General features: G+C 39.5%; 1 protein-coding gene across 1 annotated transcript in view; it reads left to right on the top strand.

The window, feature by feature from the left end:
* The first annotated feature begins 1,492 nt into the window (after window positions 1–1,492).
* CNOT7 (CCR4-NOT transcription complex subunit 7) overlaps window positions 1,493–23,609 on the top strand; it is a 32,256-nt gene continuing 10,139 nt past the window's right edge. Inside the window, exons 1-4 of the mRNA XM_029910691.1 lie at window positions 1,493–1,696; window positions 2,196–2,389; window positions 5,411–5,572; window positions 19,733–19,877. Of these exons, the coding sequence (XP_029766551.1) occupies window positions 1,580–1,696; window positions 2,196–2,389; window positions 5,411–5,572; window positions 19,733–19,877 (618 nt within the window). The 5' untranslated portion in view covers window positions 1,493–1,579. The remainder of the gene's footprint in view (window positions 1,697–2,195; window positions 2,390–5,410; window positions 5,573–19,732; window positions 19,878–23,609) is intronic.

Below are 23,609 nucleotides of genomic sequence, written 5' to 3' on the forward strand. Positions count from 1 at the left end.
CTGAAGGTAGCTGCGCTGAGGGAGGGCGGGTCACGGACAGCGGGGTTGTGGGGCGCTGCGGTGCCTGTTACGCTCCCAGCGCGGACCCTTCCGGAGTTGGAATCTGTGTCTCTTTAGAACGGTGCGAATATTTTTTTTTTAACTCCACCAGGGTTTCGTGAAACCATGCGGTGCTGGCGGCTGTCTGACGCTTCCCTCCGTCACTGCATTTCACGCTATTAGTTGGCAAGTGGTGCGAAAGGCACTCCAGCACAAGCTCTCTGAGGAAAGAGAGAGCATTGAGGGGGTCCTTGCTGGAGGCATTTCATTGCAGCGCAGAGTATTCTTATCTGAGATGCCAGCAGCCTGCCTGGCTTTGTGCAAATTGGCCACACCAAATAAATTAACAAAACTAAAAAGTTCTGTCTGTTTTTAAGTAGGATGTCATCTTTTAGAATCCTAGAGCTGTAGGGCTGAAAGGTCTCTCTCAAGATCTAGTCCAGCCCCCAGCGCTGAGGCAGCACCAAGTAAGCTAGACCATCCCTGACAGGCATTTGTCCAAACTGTTCTTAAAAACCTCCAATGATGAGGCTTCTGCAACTCCTCTTGGAAGCCTGGTCCACAGTTGAACTGCCATTATAATTAGAAAGTATTTCCTAATATCTAACCTACATCTTTCTTGCTGCAGATTAAGCCCATTACTTTTTGTTCTATCATCAGTAGACGTTGTCCTGTTTATAACAGCCCTTAACATATTTAAAAACTGTTATCAGGTCTTCTTTTCTCCCCTCAGTCTTCTTTTCTCAAGATTAAATGGGTCCAGGTTTTTTTAACCTTTCCTCATGGGTCAGGTTTTCTAACTCTTTTTGTTGCTATCCTCTGACTCTCTTCTACATGTCCACACCTTTCCTAAAGTGTGGGTCTCAGAATTGTACACAGGACTCCAGCTGAGCCCTCACCAGCACCAAGTAGAGTGGGACATTAGCTCCCATTTCTTACGTACAATGCACCTATTAATATACCCCAGAATGATGCTAGCTTTTCTTGCAACTGCATCACATTATTGACTCATATTCAGTTTGTGATCCACTACTCTCCCAGATTCTCTTCAGCAGTACTTCTGCCTAGCCAGTTATTCCCTATTTTGTTTTTGTGCATTTGATTTTTCCTTCATAAGTGAAGTACTTGTACTTATCTTTACTGAATTTCATCTTGAGTTCAGACCAATTCTCTAATTTATCAAGGTTGTTTTGAATTTTAATCCTGTCCTCCAAAGTGCTTGCAACCCCTCCCAATATGGTATCATCTGCAAATTTTATAAGCCTACTCTCCCGTCCTTTATCCAAATCACTAATGTAACTATTGAATAGTACCATGTTCATAAGCTTTCAGTGACTAAGTTTTACTTTCATTTGAGTTTCAGGAAAACTGTTGGATCTTGCTCTAAAGGTTAAGGAAGCATTCTTTTTCAAATCATTGGGAATCAAAATTTGTATTTGTTCTTGTCTTTTAGGTAAACATCTAAAATCTATTTTATGAAACTGACCCTCAATCAAGTATAACTCTTTGATGCCTGGTATCTAAATCCCCCCCCCACACTATGCCAGCAGCTACAGTAGATCATAGTCAAAGAATTTGTGAAGTTTGGGCTTGTAACCTGGATGAAGAAATGAAGAAAATTCGTCAAGTTATACGGAAGTATAATTATGTTGCCATGGTATGTGTGTGACAGAGCCCTATTTAGTGTACTATGTGGTCTAGTCATGTTTTCTCAGTGGGTGAGGTAATATCTTATAGACACACACAGCTGAGTAAGCTCGAAAGCGTGTCTCTCTCACCAATAGAAGTTGGTCCAATAATAGATATTACCTCATCTACCTCGTCTCTCTAATATTCTGGGACCAACATGGTTACAACAACACTGTATACAAGTTTTCTCAGTAACAAGAAATTAGTCTTTTTAAAGGGCTTGATCCAGAATCCATTGAAGACAATGGAAAGTCTGAATTATTGCTGCAGGTAGTCTATCGTGGTGATAGTAATGTTCATCCCTTTTTTTTTTTTTTTTTTTAAAGAATACTGCCATATACCATATTTTCAATGAGAGTTATAAAGTTAAGTGTTTGGAAACATGCTCTTGAAATATTTATATTTGGAGTGGGTTTGCTGCAGATAAGTTTTCTCTTTTGTTGAAGCTGTAAACTTATTTTTTACAGGACACAGAGTTTCCAGGTGTAGTTGCAAGGCCTATTGGAGAATTCAGAAGCAATGCGGACTATCAGTACCAACTGCTGCGCTGTAATGTAGACTTGCTAAAGATAATTCAGCTAGGACTGACATTTATGAATGAGCAAGGAGAATACCCTCCAGGAACTTCAACTTGGCAATTTAATTTTAAATTTAATTTAACGTAAGTGGTGACAAAATCTTATTGTTGTTGCCTTTTTAGTTGTTCTTTTTACACCCAAGCATGTTATAATTATTACTTGCACAGTATTTATTTAAAATCTCAAAGGACTGATGTTAATACATTTTTAGTAAGTATGGTCCTTTCTACTTGGAGTATAAGACACTTTAGATACAAGAAAAGGCCATTCAGGCAAATGGACTTCTGCTTTCTTGCCTTATTAGTCCCACATTCCTGTATTTTCCTTTATATGTTCTGCTTTATCATCTGTGTAACTCAAGGGTCAGCCTTGTGAGCTGGGAGTTGAGGGCACTCAGCACCTTGAAGATTTATCCTATAATTCTTTCATATGGATTTTTAGCCTTTAACTAAAGTAGTTCTGCCTAAATTCTCTGCTTCTAGATTGTCTAATTTCTGATGATGCTAATAATGTGAAATATACTGTAAAAGGAATCTTTCTTAGTATGTAGCATGATATAATCGCAAAACCATTAAGTTGAGAGAAACCAGACAAAGATTTAAAAAAAAAAAAAAAGGTGTTAGGGCACAAAACTTCATTTTTGTTGCCAACAGTAGTTGTGCAGAACAAGATATCAAACTTTCAGCCCAAACTTGGTTAGTCAAAAGAAAACAAGTAAGCTTTTTACAGTTCAGAAGGAAATGTCTGGGTTTTATTAATAAAATTAAATCCTGAATATTATATTAACTTCCTGCTCATTAAAATTAGATTTTTTTTTTTGACATGCACTTGTGTAAGTAATGGATTTAAAAAAAAATGCACAAAAAATCCTAACTGAACTGAAAATGTAGGACACCAAAGTCTTCTACCTACACAACAAGTATGGCATAGGCAATTGACAGCTAATGTTCATAAGGTCTGACTTGGAGCGGCCCATTCTTATATAATGTCATTTATTCATAATGTATCAAAGCAATTTACAGAGTGAAATAATAATTAGAGAAATAACAGAAGAGGAATGAGAAATTAAGAGAAAATTGGGGGAGATTCCGAACTTGACAACAGCAGTTGCTAGAATGTTGACTGTTACATGAGCAACTCTTTGAAGGACAAGCTAGTGAAAGAACAAAGCTATACTCATGTTTATTTAGAGACCAAAATGTGGTTGGTTACCTGAATAGGGAACCCAGTTGGCTTCATTAGGCCCCAGAAGTTAATAACTAAAAGAATGTTGTTGGTTGGTTTTAGCTACAGTTAAGGATTTGCCTCTCTCCCGGTCTCCTGTGCTGGTAGTCTTCATTTGGTGGACTTGTGCAGCAGTGGAATATTAAATATATAAAGATCTGTATGGGTCTCATTTACCACAATGAGGGGTGTTGTATAGGACCTACCTAAATGTAGAAAGTTTTTAGGGGTACCCTCTGAAATATATAGTATTGGCAATAGTATTCCCTTTTCTTACTGTGCATCATTATTGTGTATATGTGCAGCAAACTAGAAGTCGTTTAGGTTTTTTAAATCTCATGATTACACTGATCAATAGGAGGAGAGAAAAAGGTCAAGATCTATAACTTCAGACCTGGGAGAAGGGGGGAAGGAATTTTCCCTCAGTAATCTTCCCTCCCTAGCCCTTTCAGTTTCTCAAAATCAATATGCTCAGCTTGTCTTTCTTGCTTCTTTTGAGTGTCTAGTAGTAGGGTCACTGAAACTTTGCAAGGGAAAATAATTTCCTAAATATTTAGGAAATTATCTCAACTTGTAATTTCCTTGATGATTAAGGTATTGGAGTCAATAATATATCTTGGTTGAAATCCATTCTTATGACATTAGTAGGGTCCAACCACATTCACAGTCCATTTTGGTCATTTCATGGTCATAGGATTTTAAAAATTGTAAATTTCATGATTTCAACTATTTAAATCTGAAATTTCACGGTGTTGTAATTGTAGGGGTCCTGACCCATAAAGGAGTTGTGGGGGTGGGGGAGGTCGGAAGGCTATGGGCGGGTTGCAGTACTGCTACCCTTACTTCTGTGCTGTGCAGACAGGGGTGCTGCCTTTAGAGCTGGGCAGCTGGAGAGCAGTGGATGCTGGTCGGGAGCCCAGCTCTGAAGGCAGAGCCACTGCCAGCAGCAGCAGCGCAGAAGTAAGGATGGTATGCTATTCCCACCCTTACTTCTGTGCTGCTGCCTGCAGAGCTGGGTCCTCAGTCAGCAACCGCCACTCTCCAGCCGCCCAGCTCTGAAGGCAGCAGCGCTGAAGTAAGAGTGGCATGGTATGGTTTGGCCACCTTTACTCCTGCGCTGCTGCTGGAGGGGCACTGCCTTCAGAGCTGGGTGCCCGGCTAACAGCTGCTGCTCTCCAGCCACCCAGATCTGAACGCAGTGCAGAAGTAAGGGTGGCAATACTGACCCCCACCCTAAAATAACCTTGTGACAACCCCCTCCTCCCCCGCAACTCCCTTTTTGGTCAGGACCCCCAATTTAAGAAACGCTGGTCTCCCTGTGAAATCTGTATAGTATAAGGTAAAAGCACACAAAAGATCAGATTTTACAGTCCATGATGCATTTTTCCTGACAGTGAATTTGGTAGGGCTCTAGACATTAGGGAAAGTCGTTTGGTTATGTGAAGGAAGAGTTTGTAATCTTGTCTGAACAACTAGTCTTCTCCCAAATATCTATGATTAATATAAGAAAATAGTCCTATGTTGATCCCTAGAGAGCTTGGTTCAATTTCTTTGTTGTTTCCTTTAAATGTTCCTGAATTTTATCTTACAGTGGGATTGAGGATAATGTTAAAACTGCTTAGTCAATACTGTGTAAAAGAGTTTTGTTTTATAATCACCAATTTTAGTGCATGGTTTTCAGATATGTACATATTTAACTGGAACAGTTATATCATGGTGTCTACATTGTTAAATCTGTTTTAACACTGCCTATTGAAACAATGGGCAAAATGTTCCAAGTATACCCAGCATTCTGTGCTGGATTTTACTTATAAACTTGATATTGAGGCTGTGTCTTTGTATGGATCTGAATGTTGTATTACTTATGTCTCTCATCGTAGGGAGGACATGTATGCCCAGGACTCCATAGAGCTACTAACAACATCTGGTATCCAGTTTAAAAAGCATGAGGAAGAAGGAATTGAGACTCAGTATTTTGCAGAACTACTTATGACATCGGGAGTAGTGCTGTGTGAAGGAGTCAAATGGCTTTCCTTTCATAGGTAAATACTGCACATAAAATAATATTTGAGTTGGCCAGTTCTCAATGCTATTCTGATGCCAGACTTAAAAATGATTGGCCTGTGCTTTTTAAGCTGTACATCTAATGCTGAATTAGTTTAGGGTATAGTGAGGTAATTTAAAAAGCTTTGTTAATGTTACTCTTAGGGTCTGGGCTCCCAAATTCATAGTAGTTCATTTAGAAACTAATGACGTGTGTCTTGTAACAGGATGCAAAACCATTGGTTTTCAGGAGCAGTTTTATAGAAAGGAAGCACTGTATCTTTCTATTTGTTTTGCTTTGACAGTTTCCCAGGTCAAGGGAGAAAGCAGATACATACCTCTCCTTGCATACGCTAGTCAAGTAATTGGAAAACTGAAAATAGTTGCTTAACATTATTTGAGGGGGAAGGACGCCTCAGGACAGCCCTGAAGACTTTTAATAATGCTGGTAGGGAAAACATGAACATGTCTTATTAAATGCACAAAATACAAAACTTTCAGATGACTTTGAAAAATGTATCTTGTTCTTATGTGGGTCACTCTCAACTACTTAAACACTTTCTTTTCAAAGTAGTAGCCTTTATGTTCTTGGCTGAGAGCATGTGACCTCTCTAAAAGAACTAAATCCTTCTGAATTATTATTTTGGACATATGTTATTTAGGATGACAGTCATTAACTCAGTTGCAGCAATCAGCCTTTTTCGGGAGGTTTTTACCTTAGTTAAAAAAGTGAAAAGACTGAGGATTGTGTGCCCAGGAAAAGTGATGTTTTAAGAGTGCTCTTCTCATTTTACCACACTTAGCTTTATGAAAGTTTACATGAAACACTTCTTTCTGCACACATGCTTTGGGCTGTCTTGCGGAAGAAAGTACATACTACTTGGTTTGCTTAGCTTATTGAAGAGTAATTATTTCTCAACGAGATGGAAGGTGTGTGTGTGTGTGTGTGTGTGTGTGTGTGTATGTATATGTGTGTGTATATATAAAAAAAAATGAAGAGATCTGCGACTGAGTTTTGTTTGGGTTGGTTCCTTTAGTTAGGAAGTGACCGTAATCAGGTTTCAAATTCCATTCTTCTGTGATGAGATGGAAGTGAATATATAGCAGGGTGGATTTCATTTAAATCACTAGTCAGGAAGATTCGATTTTAATCATGGATTTCTACATAAAAGTGCATTCTTGTTGGTTATAACCTTAATACATATTTTTCACAACTCAGAGATAGATGTAGGTTTCATTTTTAGACGGTACACACTATACATTTTTAGAGTAATTTATTTTGAAAACTTTTCAGATTAGTTTTACAGCTGTATCAGAAAAGGAATGATTGTTTGGTTATTTCATTTACCAAAGGTAATTGAAGCAGTTCCCCTCCCAGTGACTTAATAAATATCTATCTCCAATTCAACAGGTTAATCCAGGGATAGGCAACCTATGGCACGTGTGCCGAAGGCGGCACGTGAGCTGATTTTCAGTGACACTCTCACTGCCTGGGTCCTGGCCACCGATCTGGGGGGCTCTGCATTTTAATTTTAATTTTAAATGAAGCTTCTTAAACATTTTAAAACCTTTATTTACTTTACATACAACAATAGTTTAGGTATATATTATAGACTTATAGAAAGAGACCTTCTAAAAATGTTAAAATGTATTACTGGCACGCGAAACCTTAAATTAGAGTGAATAAATGAAGACTCGGCACACCACTTCTGAAAGGTTGCCTACCCCTGGGTTAATCATTAATATTTCTTGCATGCTATATTAGGAGGAGAACATCACCAGACAGACATTTAAATTGTTTTATTTAACTAAATCAACAATGTTATGTATTCTGGATTTTTTTCTTCAACAGCAAATTTATAATATTTTAACAAAACAAACATGAATTTTTGAATTTAGTTAAACATTCAAGTTTTTTAAAATCAGGTTTGTTTGTGTTTAACTATTTTAGTTAAAAACAATTTTAAGGAAATCTTAAAAAAAACAAACAAACAAAAAAACCCCAAAATTAAATCGACTATGTCAGCCAGGTCAACATGAGAAACTTAAAATATTGGCTTCTGCAGCTAACTCAGTCGTCTTCACCTTCATTTTCCTGTTTGTTCATAATCTGGAAAAGAAAGACAAACTTTCCTGCTTTTTTCAGGTCCCAAACGATTTCTTATTTTGGAATGAATTAGTCCAAAGGAAGAAAATATTCTTTCTACAACGGCAGAAGAAGCTACTGCTGTTAAAAGTGAGATTATCACTTCAATAGTCTCTGAATCCAAGTGCTTAAGTGACTTCCACCAGTTCACTGGTGTGACTTTTTCTTTAAAACATCATCAGCAAACGTATATTTCTTGAATGGTTCACCCTTATCTCTGAAGTTTATTATAGCTGTCATTATGGAGGGATGATTGCTGGACGTCCATGTCATAGCCAACTCCTCCTCTTCAGCAGTTAAGGTTTGATCCTGGTACCAGTATTGAGAATATTTGCAAGAAAATGAGCTGGAGATAGTGCTTGTCCAATTCGTCTTTTAATGCCTGTAATTTAACTCTGTCATTGCATATTTTTCTTTTTAAGATCTCAGTTCCTTCCAAATTTCAACAGTGTCGGGAATAAAACAGCTATTTCCTTGCATTTCATTCAAGGCGACAGAAATAGGCTTCAGGGTACTCAGCATGTGTTCAACATTTCTCTGAAGCCCAATGTTGAGAACTTTGGCTGTGACAGTGCCATCTATTTTTTCACGATTTTGCTCACAAACTTCTCATCAGATTAGGCCAGTTCTTGTTATAGTGCTCAAAACAGTCCAGTACTGAGTTCCATTGAGCGGCTTGTGGGAGAGTTAGCTTGGTTCCTCCCACTTTTTTCAGAGCAGCTGCTGCAAAGTGGTTGTTACGGAAGTATTTTGCAATTTCAACAACATTAGCTTTTATTTCTGGAACACTGAAGTCTTTGCCTAGGAAATGCATCAAATGAGCACTGCAACTATATGTTATTAGCTTGGGACTCTCTTCACTCTCTTCTAAAATTTCTTCTCATCTTGGATACATTTTCAGCATTGTCTGTGACCAAGCTGCATACTAGACATTTGAATTTTTTTTCAGTTTGTTATAGCTTTTACTGCTACTTGTGTAAGTATTCTTCTGTGTGTGCATTTCCTGGTGTATCAATTGTTTCTGTAAGGAAGACATTCCCTTCTTCGGTTGTCACACAAGCACATACAACAGGATCATTGTGGACATTGCTCCACCCATGAAGACTCAGGTTAACAATTTCACCCTCTAGACGTTTTGCACACTGCTCAGTTTCTCTTTCATACACTTTTTTCAGCAATTTGCCTGTGACATCTGCTCTGTTGGGTGGACTAGTATCCTGGTCTTAATGACTGAACTATGTTAATGAAGTGTGGGTTCTCAATCATGCGGAAAGTAGAGTTTGTTGCATAAACAAACTGGGCAATTTTTTCATCAGTTACCTTTTTGTAATCTGCTGGTTCTTATCACAAACTTATCTATGGTTGTTTCTGGATGACGGAGGGTTTTTTTGTTTTTGTTTTTTTTGCTACAGGTGATATACTGTGACTATGTGATATACGTGATGTGACTGAAACACTATCATTGGCAGATAACTCTGAAACTATAGAAAATGATGGTGATCTTGAAGGTGGATAGTCTTCAGAATCCTGTATGTTGAGGATGGATTCCCCTAAACAAAATAAGTCAATGCAGTTATTTAATTATTACCACTATACTGCTCATTTAGTATTACTCATTGCGTTCACTGACACTCAGTACTACTTTAAAGGTGAAATTGTAAAAGGAAGATCTGCCTATTTATTTTTTATTACAACTGCATCTAAAATGATAGTACAATAGAGTAACAACTATATTTTTTGCTAAAACATGAGAATTCAAGAATAGTCTAGATGGCAGACAGGCAGTCCTTAAGAAAGAAGTATGAAATAAAGACGTTTACCAACCTGAAGATCCTGCATGTTCAGACATGTTCCTTTCATCATCTTCAACACAGCTTCCTCCTGAGAAGGAATATGTCTCATAATGTTGTTTCATTCTGGCAACCAGGCCTTGCATTTCTTTGTTGCACTGTTTGCATTTTGCACGCATGCCTGTCTTACCCACAAGTAGAGGAACTTCATTAAAATATTCCCAAACTGGGTCTCTTTTACGGCCTGCTGCCATTAAAGGTTTTCTCCTCTAGTGAGAGAATGGTATGGTAGATCTCAAATCAATGAAGGCTACACTCAGAAAGACCTCAAGACTTCTGGAATATGCTGCTCAAACAGTTTCACCTTTGTTTCTACTGCCTGTCCCTCCCTTCTCACATTTATCTCCAGACTTCTTCTCCTTTTCCAGATCTATTCCGCCCCCAACAATCTTCTATTCATTGAACTTTTTCAAACTTTGCACTTTTAGAGAGAGGTAAGGGATTGACTCTGTGTACACAAATTTGCAGAGGGACAATGGGGTTGAGGTCTGTTATTTCTCACCTCTATTTATTTATTTATTTATTTTATTTATTTAAAAACATTTTTGCTGTTATCTCTGGAGACACAAATCCACAGTTTGAGAACTGCAAAACTAAGCATCTCTGATGGTATCTTCTAGACTGAGTCCCATTGGGTAGATAGAAAGAGTAACCTAAATAATCTATACAGAAGCCCCTGGAACCCCATAAGATTGGGTCCCTAATCCATGAACTATTGGAACTCATTTACAAAACTTTTCTTAAACATTACATGAATATATTGTCTCATACTATAGAATTAGAATTTATAATCCCTACTCCATGATGAGATATCATTGAGTTTTAATTAAGATACATTATAGCTATCTTTAGATTAGATTTTTTTGCTAAAATGCTTTTTGAGGAAAAAAAAACTATTTAAATTAAAAAAACAATTTTTTTTTTTTTTTTGAAAAATTAAAACAAACATACATTGATTTTTATCCACCCTGATATATAGGTGGTAGGGGGAGTGGATAGAGAGAATTCTTTTTTTTCCAGTGGCGAGAGGGGGGATAAGAAGACTTTTTCAGGTTAAGATGCCTGATAGATTGTGTATCTGTGGTAGGAACTGGTTCACTGCTCAGTGTAAATTACTTCTGGGGGAATTCTGCACCAAAAAATTAAAAATTCTGCGTATATTTTAAAATTCTGCAATATTCTGAATATTTTATTTGTCAAAATAACCCACTATAATCATGCCACTTTCAATTATTTTGGGAATTTATTTCAAAATATCTTTCAGCAAGTATGTCTGTAACAATAGAGATTAAAAAAAAAAAAGATTCTGGTACATTTTTTTTTTTTAAACAAATAGATTCCTTACTTTGCATATTAATACAGAACTTTAAGTAATTTATTTAATTTACAATACAGAACTGTATTTCTTGCACCCGTCAGAAGCAGTGCAAAGACTTGGGAATGTCGGGTAATGGAGGAACCGAGGGAGAGGGAAGGAGCCTGGAGGCTTGCTGGGTGTGGGTGGGAGAAATATGGAACAGATTTTTTGGGGGGAGGGTCAGGATTGTTAATGAGTTGGAGAGCCTACCCTATGCAGACCCTGGCGGATCCCAAACCTCTCCCATTCAGTCAGGCACATCTGCCCCTGTCCCCGCACCCCGCCATCCTGATGGGTCCCTGCAGCCTCCTTCCCATGTGACCATGCACCCCCACTCCCATTCAGCCTCTGGCTCAACGCTGTCACCCCACTAGCTCCTGAGCCCATGCCCCAGTTTGTCGTCCCCCCCCCCCACTAGCCATTCTGAGCCCCAGTCTGTAACCTTCCCCCCCCACCCCCAGCAGCACCGTACTCTGTCCTAACCTGGCTCTGTGGGCAGGGTGATGTGATGAATTTCTACTCCTGGGGGAGTTCTGTTCCACTGCGCGTGCACAGACTTTTTCCCCCTGAAAGAAAATACATTCTGCCCCAGAAGTGCTGCAGTTCTGCCTTTTGCCCACCAGAGGCCACCATGGCGCTAGAACAGCCAATAGCATTAATGCAGCAGGCTGTTTGGTGACACAGTGGCCTCTGGTGGGCAAAAGGCAGAACTGCATCACTTCTGGGGCAGAATGTATTTTCTGTGGCGGGGGGGAATTCTGTGGGCGCGCAGTGGCGCAGAATTCCCCCAGGAGTATGCAAGTGCAACCCAGAATGTAGCATACAAGTTGGAAAGCAGCATTCTTTTAAATGCTGGTATTCTGTTGGAATGCCAAGGTCCCATAGGGGATGTACTTGAGATATAGAGCAGTATTAAGGAGCATTTTAAGCCAGGTGCCTGATATGATAGACTGAAATGCTGGTTAATGTGTGAAGCCTTAGATCCCTGCACTAAGCAAAATGTCCATCTAACAAAAAATCCCAAATAAAATAGTTGAATTCCAAGTAGTTGAAAGTTGCAAGTGGCGAAAGTTCTGAAACGTGCATCCAGTGTGATAGATACAGTATGATTATAGAATTGTGGGGGTGTCCATTCAGTAGACTGTGGCTTGATAACTATATTTGGCTTGTATTTCATTTGTCCGCTGTTTGACAGTAGTCTATGTAAAACTTGAATATAGCAATGAGCATGTTTGAACAGATTGAAAGTGTGGATGACAAATTAGAAAGTAAAGGATATTCTTGAGAGTCAGCTCAGAATTTCTTGTGCATGTTCAGATTGGCGTTGCAGATTAGAAATTTGTCATAATGATCAGGTAAAATATTCATGATACCTAAATACATGCAGCTCTTGTTTCATAGGTGTCAAGGTATCTTTTAGAGAAGTAGTGCTAGCCCCATTTTATAGATGGGCAAACTGAAGTTCAGACCTGGGTAGAAAGGTCTTAAGACTCCTCCTGATCCAGGAGATGGCACTTTCTCGTCTTTTTATGCAACATGTGCACAAGTAGTAATGAAAATAAATGTTTTCTTCAATTTGGGAAAATATTTTTAAAATTGAGTGGATAATAAATGTTTTAGATATCAGTGTTTATAGATAATCATGCCATTTGAAAAAAAATTATATGAACAGCTTCTAATAATTTGCAAGCCACAGAACCATTTTTCTTTAAATTGCCTCCTCAGCTAAGACTGTGCTACAGAGTTAGGTTGACATAAGGCAGCTTATGTTCACCTAACTAGGTCAGTGTCTACACTACAGCCTTGCTCCTGCCGATGTAAGTGCCCACCTACACCAACATCATAACTCCACGTCCGCGCGAGGCATAGGGCTTATGTCAGTGTAGTTAGGGTGACGCAGTGTCTGTAGACGCTGCATTCCTTACCTGGGCTGTTACTGTCTTGTTAATTTTATGGCTCCACTGAGCCGTGAAATTGACAAGAAAGCTGGCTCCCCAGCTGGGCTGCTGCGTGGCCTCTGCTTCAAGCCAGGCTGCCACCCAAGCTCCCTTCTTGGGCTGCTGCCCGGGCTCTCCGCTCCTCAGTGGGAGCCTGGCTGCTCCCTAAGGTCCCAGCTCTTCGCTGGGAGCACAGCAGCTGACTGGATGTGGATGCTGGTGCAGATCTCCCTGCTGGAGGCAATAAGCCCTGGGTGGCTGCCCCCCCGCTTCAGGCTGGTAACGGGGAAGCGAGAAGCCTGGGAGGCAGCTGGGCTCCTGGTGGGGAGCTGCATGGAACTGAGAGCCCTGGCTCTCAGCCACCCACACTGCCCCTCTTTAATTGGTGGAAGCGCTCTGTGTGAGGGTATGCACCACTGACAGAAGGAGGGTAGTGTGGACATCAGCCATTGCAGTAATTACTGCAGTGGCTGTAAATCGACCTAACATAGGTTGACTTAAGATTGTAGTGTAGACATGACCTGAGACTTAGTAGCCTCAGTTTCAGCCCACCCACATGGAATATCCACTCTGGATATCACTCTGTGCACCTGCAGATCATTAAGATTTAGAATGAACAGCTTGAAGAAGTCCTATTTATAGCAGCAACAATAAGCAAATTTCGAATGTCTCTTCTTTATTCAGTTATATGAATGCATTTTCCAGCACAGAACGGAACAGGAAATATAAACACTAAGCCTCTAAAAATATCTAAACAAAGTCTCCTTGTTAGTAGGAGTTTAAATCTTGCATTTGTGTAATGGACTCGTATAGTCAATTAAGCACCAAAGCTAAATTTTGCTCTTGTAGCCAACAGTGAATTTGAAGACTTGCTGCTGTTTAAATGCCCTCAACTTGTCGTCTGAAATGTTGGCTCCTAAGCAATGGAACAAAGGCTTCCTAAAAATGTGACAGAAATACCTTAGCTGAGAATAAATAGCTCTTTTACAGTCCTATTTTGTTTACCATACACAGTGGTAACACACAATTAATGGTTAGTACAGGTTTTAAAAAGATAGGGAGAATCTTTATTCATCCTTAAATACTGATGCTTTGTTCTTAACTGAGAACAAAAGAAACCTCTTTTCAGTATTTATTAGTTCATGATTTTCAAATAATTGAGAGAATAAAAAAAACTAACAAAGAATGGAGCCAAAAGAATACTAGTACAAATGTGTATACAAGGGAGGCAAAGCCATTATGACGCTAAATCTGTTGATAATACTGAGTTTGAAGTTAAAAGAATAAGTGTATTTTGTCCCCAGAGAGAGGGAATGAAGAGCATGTAGGTCACATACAATTTTAATATTTGTTTATTTATTTTGAACACTTACAGATATCAACAAAACTGCTGTGCTTATACTTATCAGTCTTTTGGCATTAATATAGAAGATTTAATATAGATGAGAGATCTACAGGAATAGTGAGGAAAGCTCTTAAATACTGAGAAGGAGTTATTTCAGGAGACTAAAGAATTTTGAACAATACTTTTAAAGAATCCAGTAATTCTTCATTGGAAACTTAATCTTTGGATATGTGTTAAATTACAGCTACAACTAACCAGGAGACTAGTCTCCTGATCTGTTTACAACATGATTTGCAACTAATAGTGTGACTAGGACCTGTCTATCTTAAGTGTCCTGTAACTGGCATAAATCCGTGGATGGGTGTTGCAACAGGATTGAGGACAGCTGTGTTTCAGAGAACCCCCGACTCAATGTTTGTAGGGAACACTGACCCTAAAGTAGATCTCACCACCATCTTTGTTCTGGTCTACAGCAAAACTGAAGTAGTGTAGCTATGTTGGTTAGAAGTATGGGGAAAATCACATCGGCTAACTGACGTCATTATACTGGCAGAAACCATAGTGGAGACACAGATATACTGGCAAAACTTTTTTCTGGTAAAGCTTATTTCATTTAGGGAACTGGTATAAGTTATACAGGCAGAAGAGCTGTTTTGCTGGTATAAGCTGTCTCCCCATTGGGAGGGTTGCCAATATAGTTATTTTTGGAAAACCTTGTCTAGTGTAGACAAGGCCTTAGAGTCAGGAAATTTTTAGTCACCTAAGTGTAAGCAAGTATACTCAAGACTTGATCTTGTGAGGTGCTGAGTGCTGCCCACTGTCACAGTTCAGAGCAACTGCACTTGTATTTCCCCTTTGTGGTCCAGCAATGGCACTCTTTAAAGGCTCTGGCTCCCAGACATTGCATCCCTTGGCCCGAGTTCCGTGTTTGTCTCCCTCCCTGATCTTTTTCAGGCTGCACATTTCTCTACCTACACTATGTTATTTCCAGCAAGCCAAACTGTCTAACTATGCCAGTGCCTGCTCTTTGCTTACTCTTTGAAGGCTATGAACAACATAATTGCCAGCAGTTATTAGTTACCACACAAGCAAGCTTACTAAGCAAGCACATTTATTCTTAAGGTGAAGGCATTACAGAGAAGATACGTTAAAACAATAAAAGTTGCTACACATGTGCTTACCGGGTCACCCATCAGTCTTTTATTCCAAAATATGTAGTTTCTGGATACCAGAACTTGTAAATAGGTATTCACTTGATTTCTCCCTCTCCCTCTGTCCCTCTCTCCCCCCGGTTCCTATCTTTCAGTGGAGGGAAGTATTCTCTTTAAGGGTAGATCCAAAGACATGGTGTGTGTGTTCACTCCAAGTTTACTGGGAACATTTCTTAGTGTCTTTTGAGATGTTGAGCACCTACAATTCTCATTGACTTCATTAGGAGTTGTGGATGCTTAGTACCTCTCAAGATGATGCTGAGAGTCAATATCTTAATCTTACCTTTGCATCTTGTTTCCTTGGTATTCACTATTTTGCAAATTGATTTTTCAAAGATACCTCTGAGAGTTCAACAGAGCAAAGCTGGGACCCGCTTCTCTGTCACAGTGGACAACCAGTGTTTTCTGTTGACCACAGGCATTCTCGGGTGTTGCGGTGGTGATGTGTGTTAAATGTATCTGGTCCTCCAAAACAAATTAGTCATTTTTAAGAGACACTGCTGACTTCAAAAATTATTTGTGTACATATTTTGTACTTTACTGTAGTTCCAAGTAACCCCTAACATAGCAAAAATTTCTGTGTGCGTGCATTTGACATCATTTCATGCATAATTAATTTTACTGTTACCCCTGTATAGTCAGTACTTTTTGGAACTTTTACACAACTATATTTCAAAGCTCATTTTTAATAAGCTTGAAGGAAAACGATTCAGGAAGCTATCTCTGGATTACTATCTGCTTCAGTGGCATCCTGACATAGCACTAACAAAGCTATTGTGCAGCCAGAGGCTCATACAGCCACCAATATGAGATGCTTTCCCATGGCTCTGTTTGTATATACTGCAGCTTCCCCACAGAGAGCCAGTAACCTTGCTAAACCAGAAGAGGAACAGCAACGTCAAAGATGGGTAGTGGAGTGTTTCTTCTGATAAATAAAGGGGCCTAAATAAAATCCTGAAACCCAAACCCCTGTTGTAGTCAGTAGGAGCTATAAGCGCTCAGCATGACAATTACAACACAGCAGTTCTAGTCAAACCATAGAACAGCTTGAATGCTATTTTTTAGGATACTTAAGTTGCCAGGGCATTGGCATGGTGACTCCCTCAACAGTTATATAAGTTGATGTGCAGCTACCCTTAAATCTTAACTTCAGTGCATGCCTGTTGTACAGGGTAAGGAAAAAAGTTCTGTTAAATTCTGTCCAGCAAGTCTTGTGTAAACAAGTGAGCTCCCCAAGAATTCTCTGATGTTCCAAACCTTGCAATTCCTAGTGGCCACTGAATTTTGCTAAGATCAATTAAACTGTCAAGTAGGCAGCTACTTTCTAGTCCAGAAATAGAACTTTCCATTCTTAAAATGGGATAAAGCCTTTCCAGCCTCTCTAGCTTTTGATATTTCTCAAACTGTCTATTGGTAGCTTGAGAAAAGGACTTAATGCACAGTTAATTGGTTATTTAAACTTTTCCCCCCAGATAATGGCAAAGGAAAGAAAAGTATGGGCTTTTCTGATCTTTTCAGAAACTTTTGGTTCTCAGTCAACTGCCTACAGCTAGCTGTGCTCCTTGAAAATATATGGTTGTGTGCATACGTTGCCATATAACTTCAGGGATTGTGGCTAGATGTAGACATCGTAACTTTGAATAATTTTGTTAGCTAGGATTAAAAATATAGAAGGAATGAAAGCCCTCGTTTCAGGAGGTAAACCACTAATTGCCGGGTATTTGAAAGAAACTTCCCTAATGGGCAAGTAATTACATAATTGCTCATTAGGGGCTTTTTTTGTGCCTTCCTCTACTGTGTCCAGCATAGGCTGCTGTCTGATATGGATTGCCAAGCTAAGCTAACCATAGGCTTGATCTGGAATGGTAATTGTTATGTTCTATAAGTGGTGGAGCTTAGTAACCACCACAAGTGTAGTGTAAAGGCATTGTATATGATGGCTTGAAACTTGTACTGTGGCTTGTGAAATGCAGCCTGTGATGGTTGTCATGGCCACGTTTGGGAATGTGTATAAATACTTCAGATTTATTGAATGTCAGAGAGATTCACAGGTGGTGAGCTGACCAAAACTAGCCTGTGTTTCTTGTCAAGAAGCAGATGTCTGATGTCTGATTTAAATGTCCATGTACTGGGAGGGGGTAATCCACACTATTGAGTATTCCACTGTTAACACTCCTGTTGTGATTTGCCACCCCCCTCTTCTCCCCCGTGAGGGCCCTCTGCATCAATAAAACCACAGGAATACCTAAAAGAAACAGTTTGTCTGCTACCACAAACTTCCATCATTTATTTTGGGGAAGTTCTATGGCCTGCGTTATACAAGATGTCAGACTAGATGATCAATTCATAATGGTCCCTTCTGGTCCATTGTTGCAAGCCTGATACTCTGGTCCCACTCAGCACAAAATCAGGACTACTTTGCTTACTCTTCTTGTAATGGGTGGGTATGTGGGGAAGAAAAGAAGGGAGTGGGTGGGTGCCTGTGGAAAAACAAAAGCTCAGATACTAAACTGTATAATAACTGTCCATCTGTAGTGGAAGCAGAGTTCTGGTGCAGCCTCAATTGTTACAGGGGATCAGACTTAACTGTAGCATTATTTCAGTGAATTCCTGATTGCTACCTACAATCTCCACAGGGGCCCAATTTTCCTTAATCCCTGAGCATTCTCAGGCTTCAGTTCTTGATGTCATTTCCCAGGTTTTTAAGATTTTCTTTTTAAATACTTTATTTTGTTAGTATGAGCAAAAGAAGCTGCTTTTATGATCTCAAGTCCAGCTGTTAAGCAATCAAGCTGACTATTCTGTATTTTTATGCTATTGGTCTCAGTTAAAACTCCTGCCTTTACAAGCCAGGGAGCAAAGGAGTCAATCTTCTGCTGTAAATTTTGGATTGCAGCCTCAAAAGGACAACTGCGGCAGTGGGAACTTCAGATGCTGTCTCTGACTCCTTCAAACAACTAGAAATCTATGGTAGAAACCCCCTTGGGAGAACCATAGTCAGCTGTAACTTCGCTTGTCCTCCATTAGTGGAGTTTAAGAAATGACCTGTTCTTCCCTGGTGTTGCTGTTAAGGATTTTCTGGTCTTTTTCTCCCTTTAGGCAGTCTAACAGCCAGATCATAAAGATAATCAATAATATACAAATAGGGTGATACAAAATCCTATAAAAGAGCATAACTCCACTTGAACCAGGGGAAAATAGCATTCAAGATAGAAATGAATAATGCAAATTAAAACCCCAGTCCGGCATCCAAAATCCGGGCTCCATGCAGGTATGGGCATCCAGTGTCCAGGAACACAATGCAGGATTAGAGCCTCGTTCAGTAGTATCAGCCGAACAAACAGTCCTGCCTCAGCAAATTTGCATCTTGTTTGCTTTTTGGGTTGGGTTTTTTTGGGTTAGTTGCCAAAAGCCCCAATCAAGATAGTACAGCACAGAAAGGCCCCGAACATACAAGAGGTATTCCCTGCCTTGAAGAGCTTACAGTCTAACTCTCCCCGCATGCAGTAGCCCTTGAACCCAATCAATATATGTATTATTTTTATTTATATAAATTAGTTTAGAAAATTCCCCTGACAACTATCTATAAAATAGGTGTATTAACAGTATTCTCTCAATATGTTGAACTTGCAGCTAATGGGTAAATGAACTATCTAACAGCTGTATCAAGGGTTTCCAATAACAAGATGTTGAGGCAGAAACTAAACTCTTATTGTTGCAGAACCCAGAGAAAGGGGAACTATGTGCAGCCTTACCTAGAGAGGGTGAAGTTCTTCTGGGTGCAAATAATCCATGATTCTACATAGTACTTGCACACTTCAGGTTCTGGCAGCAGTAGAAATCATTTACTTTCATCCTCTACTGTCTCATCATCAGGAACTTTCAATGCATATGAGAAGAGCCAGCTTGATATCTGTCCATTATACATTCCGAGAATAGGTCCAGTGGTGGCAAAGTAGTGTCTTCTTCATAATGCTGCCCTGACAGTGTTTCTGCAGGAAAGTCTTCATGTTCATTCAATCATTTGGCCTCCTTGCAGAGACTGCCAACACGGATTCCAGTTTTGATAGTTTTTATGATGGTGGAAATTTGTCCTCTGCAAACTGCAGTGAGAACACCTGTGTTTCTCTGCTGTTAATATTTGAAGAGTCACATGATCCTCAAAATTTTTTGGTTAAATTTATGTATAAAACACCTCCCTATCTTTTTGTTTTTAATTTAAATTTAACTAATTGGAGACTTGACATTGGAGCTGAGAAGGATTTTTTTGATTATCTGCCTGACTTTGTTTTGTATATGTGATTAATTTGCAGTGGTTATGACTTTGGCTATCTAATCAAAATCCTGACTAACTCTAATTTACCTGAAGAGGAGCTGGACTTCTTTGAGATACTCCGGTTGTTTTTCCCCGTCATTTATGATGTGAAGTATCTCATGAAGAGCTGCAAAAATCTCAAGGTAAATGATTTGATATCTGGTTCAGAACAGAATTTTCTAAGATGGCATTTTTTCTTACTGAAAGAACATATGTGGCATCTGTTCACTACCCTGTCCGGCAGTGAGCTCTACCTTGATGGTATTATTTGTTAACCATTAGTCTAATCAATTTTGTGTATTCGATATATAAAAAGTTACTGATGAAATGTAAGAGGCAGGAGGAGCACACAATTTTGTTCTTGTGGCTCTTAGCCATTTAAAAATTAAAAACCAATCCCATTTATTGGCAGCTTCATAAATCTGTGCTGCCAAATGATAGACCCATATTCGGAGGAAGTTACATCTTGCTGTTAACTTCTCAGGTTGTTAGAATTGATGGGCTTGGCCTCTGTGAGCAGGGTATTAATGACACACTCTTGCATCATTCCTCACTGTTCAATCCACTGAGGGGCTGCAGTTGTGATAAGGTGTAGTGAAAAGTGACCTTGGTGTGAAGGGATGGAATGGCTAGACCTGCAGGTCACCCTGTAGGCAAAGGTGAGCAATGACAGATATGCTCAGAGCCAACTCATGACTTCTAGAAAAATAGGGTTAGAAACTAACCTCTCAACTCAAGCCAGTTGGGCTATTAATTGGCTTGTTCTATTAGGCATAAAATTTGGAGAAGATTTGATTGGCCTGGAGAATGAATGTGAACTGGAAACAAATGTATGAAGGGAAGGACATCAAAAAGATATGCTGCTGGGATTTACAGCCACACTTGCCAAAGACGGCCACGTATCTGGACTGGTTTTGAAATGAAAGGGGCACAACTCATCCGAGGCAATAGGTGGCTCATTGTTTTGATGGAAGGCGACACAGAACACTCTGGGTTTTCTAAATGAGAGCACGTGGAAACTGGACATGGACTGACTGTAATGCAACCACCTCCTGAGTACAGGGATGGTATGCCACTCTTTATCTCAGAATGCTGAGCAAGTGATTTAGACGATGCTGATGAGCTTGAATTTTGTGAGGCTATGTATGTAAAGGATATGTACTTTTTAATGAGGATCTTACTGCTGACTATGAAGTAAAGAACATAATTTCCACCATCTCCTATGCTAATCAGTCTGCACTGGAAGTGGTGAGAAGTGGGTGGAATGGTCTTTTCCGACTATCAGGAAAAGCATACTAGCCCAGTATCTGGTCAGGAGTTTTGCATCCCAGCAGCAAACCTCACCAACTGAGTAAAGAATGTATATTGGGGAACATCTAATTGACACTGGGTTTCCATTGGGACCAAGATAAGTAATTAAGTAGTTGGAAAAACTGCAGAAGTCAACAAAATTGTGCACCCTCATGGACTGAAACAAAACCATTGCTGCTTATATGCAGTTGTTTTGCCCCAAGTACTAAATGTGTAATCCACCTGTACAGACTTGTCGGGGGAATTAACAAATTTAACAGCTTCTGTCATTAGAGCTTTGTGGTAATGGCAACTAAACTGTAGACCAATTATGAAAGGAAGGGGAGAGATGGGAACTACCCTGTTCCTCCAAACACCATTGCTGAAACAGTCCCATTGCTATCCACAGCAGTGAAATGCTGCCAATTGTGTAGACCTGTCCCAAACTGAGAACAGCTGGTGTGTCCTCGGAAGTCAAATCATTAATTACTTTTATGTACTGTTGCCTAAATGAATTTCTTTGCTTTTTTTGTTTAAATCTCTAATAAATTGCAGTGAATTGAATTGCTGTACTGATGTCCTTTATTGATTGGTGCAAACTACTCTTGTTGGTCACTTCATTTTATTAGAGATACTTGATTTTCCTTAGACACATTTTGGTGCTGATGGTCAGCCCTGGGGACTGAAACCCTCTCTATAGAATTGTGTGGATAGTGGTTGCAGAATATTGTAGAATTACCTCCTGACTCCAGCAGAAATACTATAGAAAGAGTGTAATTAGTTGCTGTTGCTCATATACAGCACTACTCCTCTCCATCGTCTGTTTGGTGGGGACCATGGTGCAGCTGTAGCCTGGTGACCAATAGCAATACAGTTTCTTCCCAAAGAGGAAGAATGGTCCAGTGGTGGAACAATAGCTAGGGACTTGAGAGACCCAAATTCAGTTCTCTACTCTTCCATAAACTACCTGTGTGACCGGAGGCAAGATACTTAGTCCCTCTGAGCTGCAGTTTCCCATCTGTGAAATTTTCCATCTAGGAATAGTATTACCTCCCTGCCTGATGAGATGTTGAGGATAAATACATTAATGATTGTGAGAGGTTCAGATTCTGCAGTAATGGAGGACCAATAAATTTCCTTAGCTAGATAGGTAGATCCTGACTGAATTTAGTGGTGGGGTGGGGCTTGGGAAGCTGCACAGAGTAGTTAACACTCTATACCAATATCCTGAGATGTGTGGAGTTGGGCTTGGGTTCCCCATTGATCTTGGGCCATCATCCGTGGTGATGTGGTTACAGAACCAACCTGCTAACCTGTCTGTCTCAAAGGAATGATGCATCTGAAATATTTAGAAATATTTTTTCTTTTCCTTCTTGTGGCTATTTATAGCTAAGGGGAGGGAGGGCATGATTTGACCTATAGTTTATAAAGCATTTTTGGTTCTCAAGGTTATATTAAAAACCTTTTGGTCAGCACTGCCTTTATCTGGAGGTTTAAAAAAAAAAAGTGACTTAGAGAAGAGAGGCTCTGTATCCCATAATTAGTCTCCAGAGAGATCCAGTGTTTCCCTTGTATTTCCAACAGTTGTAAACTATTTTGTGTGACAAACTTTTAGGCACCCTTTTTGGAAAATTTTGGCCAATATCCACACTGAAGGGGATGTTTTCACCCTGTCCTGAATTTTTTTCTAGATCAGTGTTACACAGACTGCGGGGGCTGGAATGTAATATTTCCACATTTTTCCTTTTTCTTTGCAAGTGGTAGATTTAAGACAGCTTGGATGTCCTGTAAGTTAGAATTGATAGGTATGCTGTCTCACACCTAGCAGTACCCAGTGATGAGAGAAGTGATCTTCAGCTACTGTCTAGTCAGGAGGGCATGTGGCTTAAAAGGGATGAGTGGGTTTTAAGAGGGCCCAGTTTTTAATTAGGCTTGTTTCTAATAGCAATCCACATTAATGTTATGGGGAATGCTGCAAATGTCTATTCAGCAGTTCAGGTGTGCCCCTTCTTCCTTCCTACCCTTGTCCCTGTGGTGCTTATTTAAAAGGGGAAGTTAGGTCATAGTGTGAGTTGAAATGTATGCAAAATTCAGATTGTAGCACAAACCAACAAAAATGGCAAAAGTCAAACTGACATTGTCACACTATAAAATATTTAAATTACCCCACACATTTTCTTATCTGTCACATTAACTCCTTGTATAATTAAAATGGAAATAATTTTTAAAATGTAGTTTTCATTACCTTACACTGTCTGCTCATTTTTCACATGTTGGATGATTTGAAATAAACTAGTTAGTTTCAATGTCAGGTTCTTGTGCCCTAGCACAATTCTGTAGTGTTTGGCTTGCAGATGCCACTTGGGAATGGCTTTATTAATGAAGTTTCCATTTGAATTAAAAAAACAAAAACAAAAAACAACCCACTCATGGAAACATCCTGGTTGGCCGTAAGATTCATAGCTCTTTTGAACAATCTGCATTTTGGGCCAAATTTGACTTGGTTAAAGTTTAATCTTTAACTTGCAATATTTCACCTCAGCCTCTTCTCTCTCTCTTCTCCACCTCCATCTCCCAAAATGGTA

Source organism: Terrapene carolina, unplaced genomic scaffold (assembly GCF_002925995.2).
Source record: "Terrapene carolina triunguis isolate 2854851 unplaced genomic scaffold, T_m_triunguis-2.0 Scaffold66, whole genome shotgun sequence".
Taxonomy (NCBI): domain Eukaryota; kingdom Metazoa; phylum Chordata; order Testudines; family Emydidae; genus Terrapene; species Terrapene triunguis.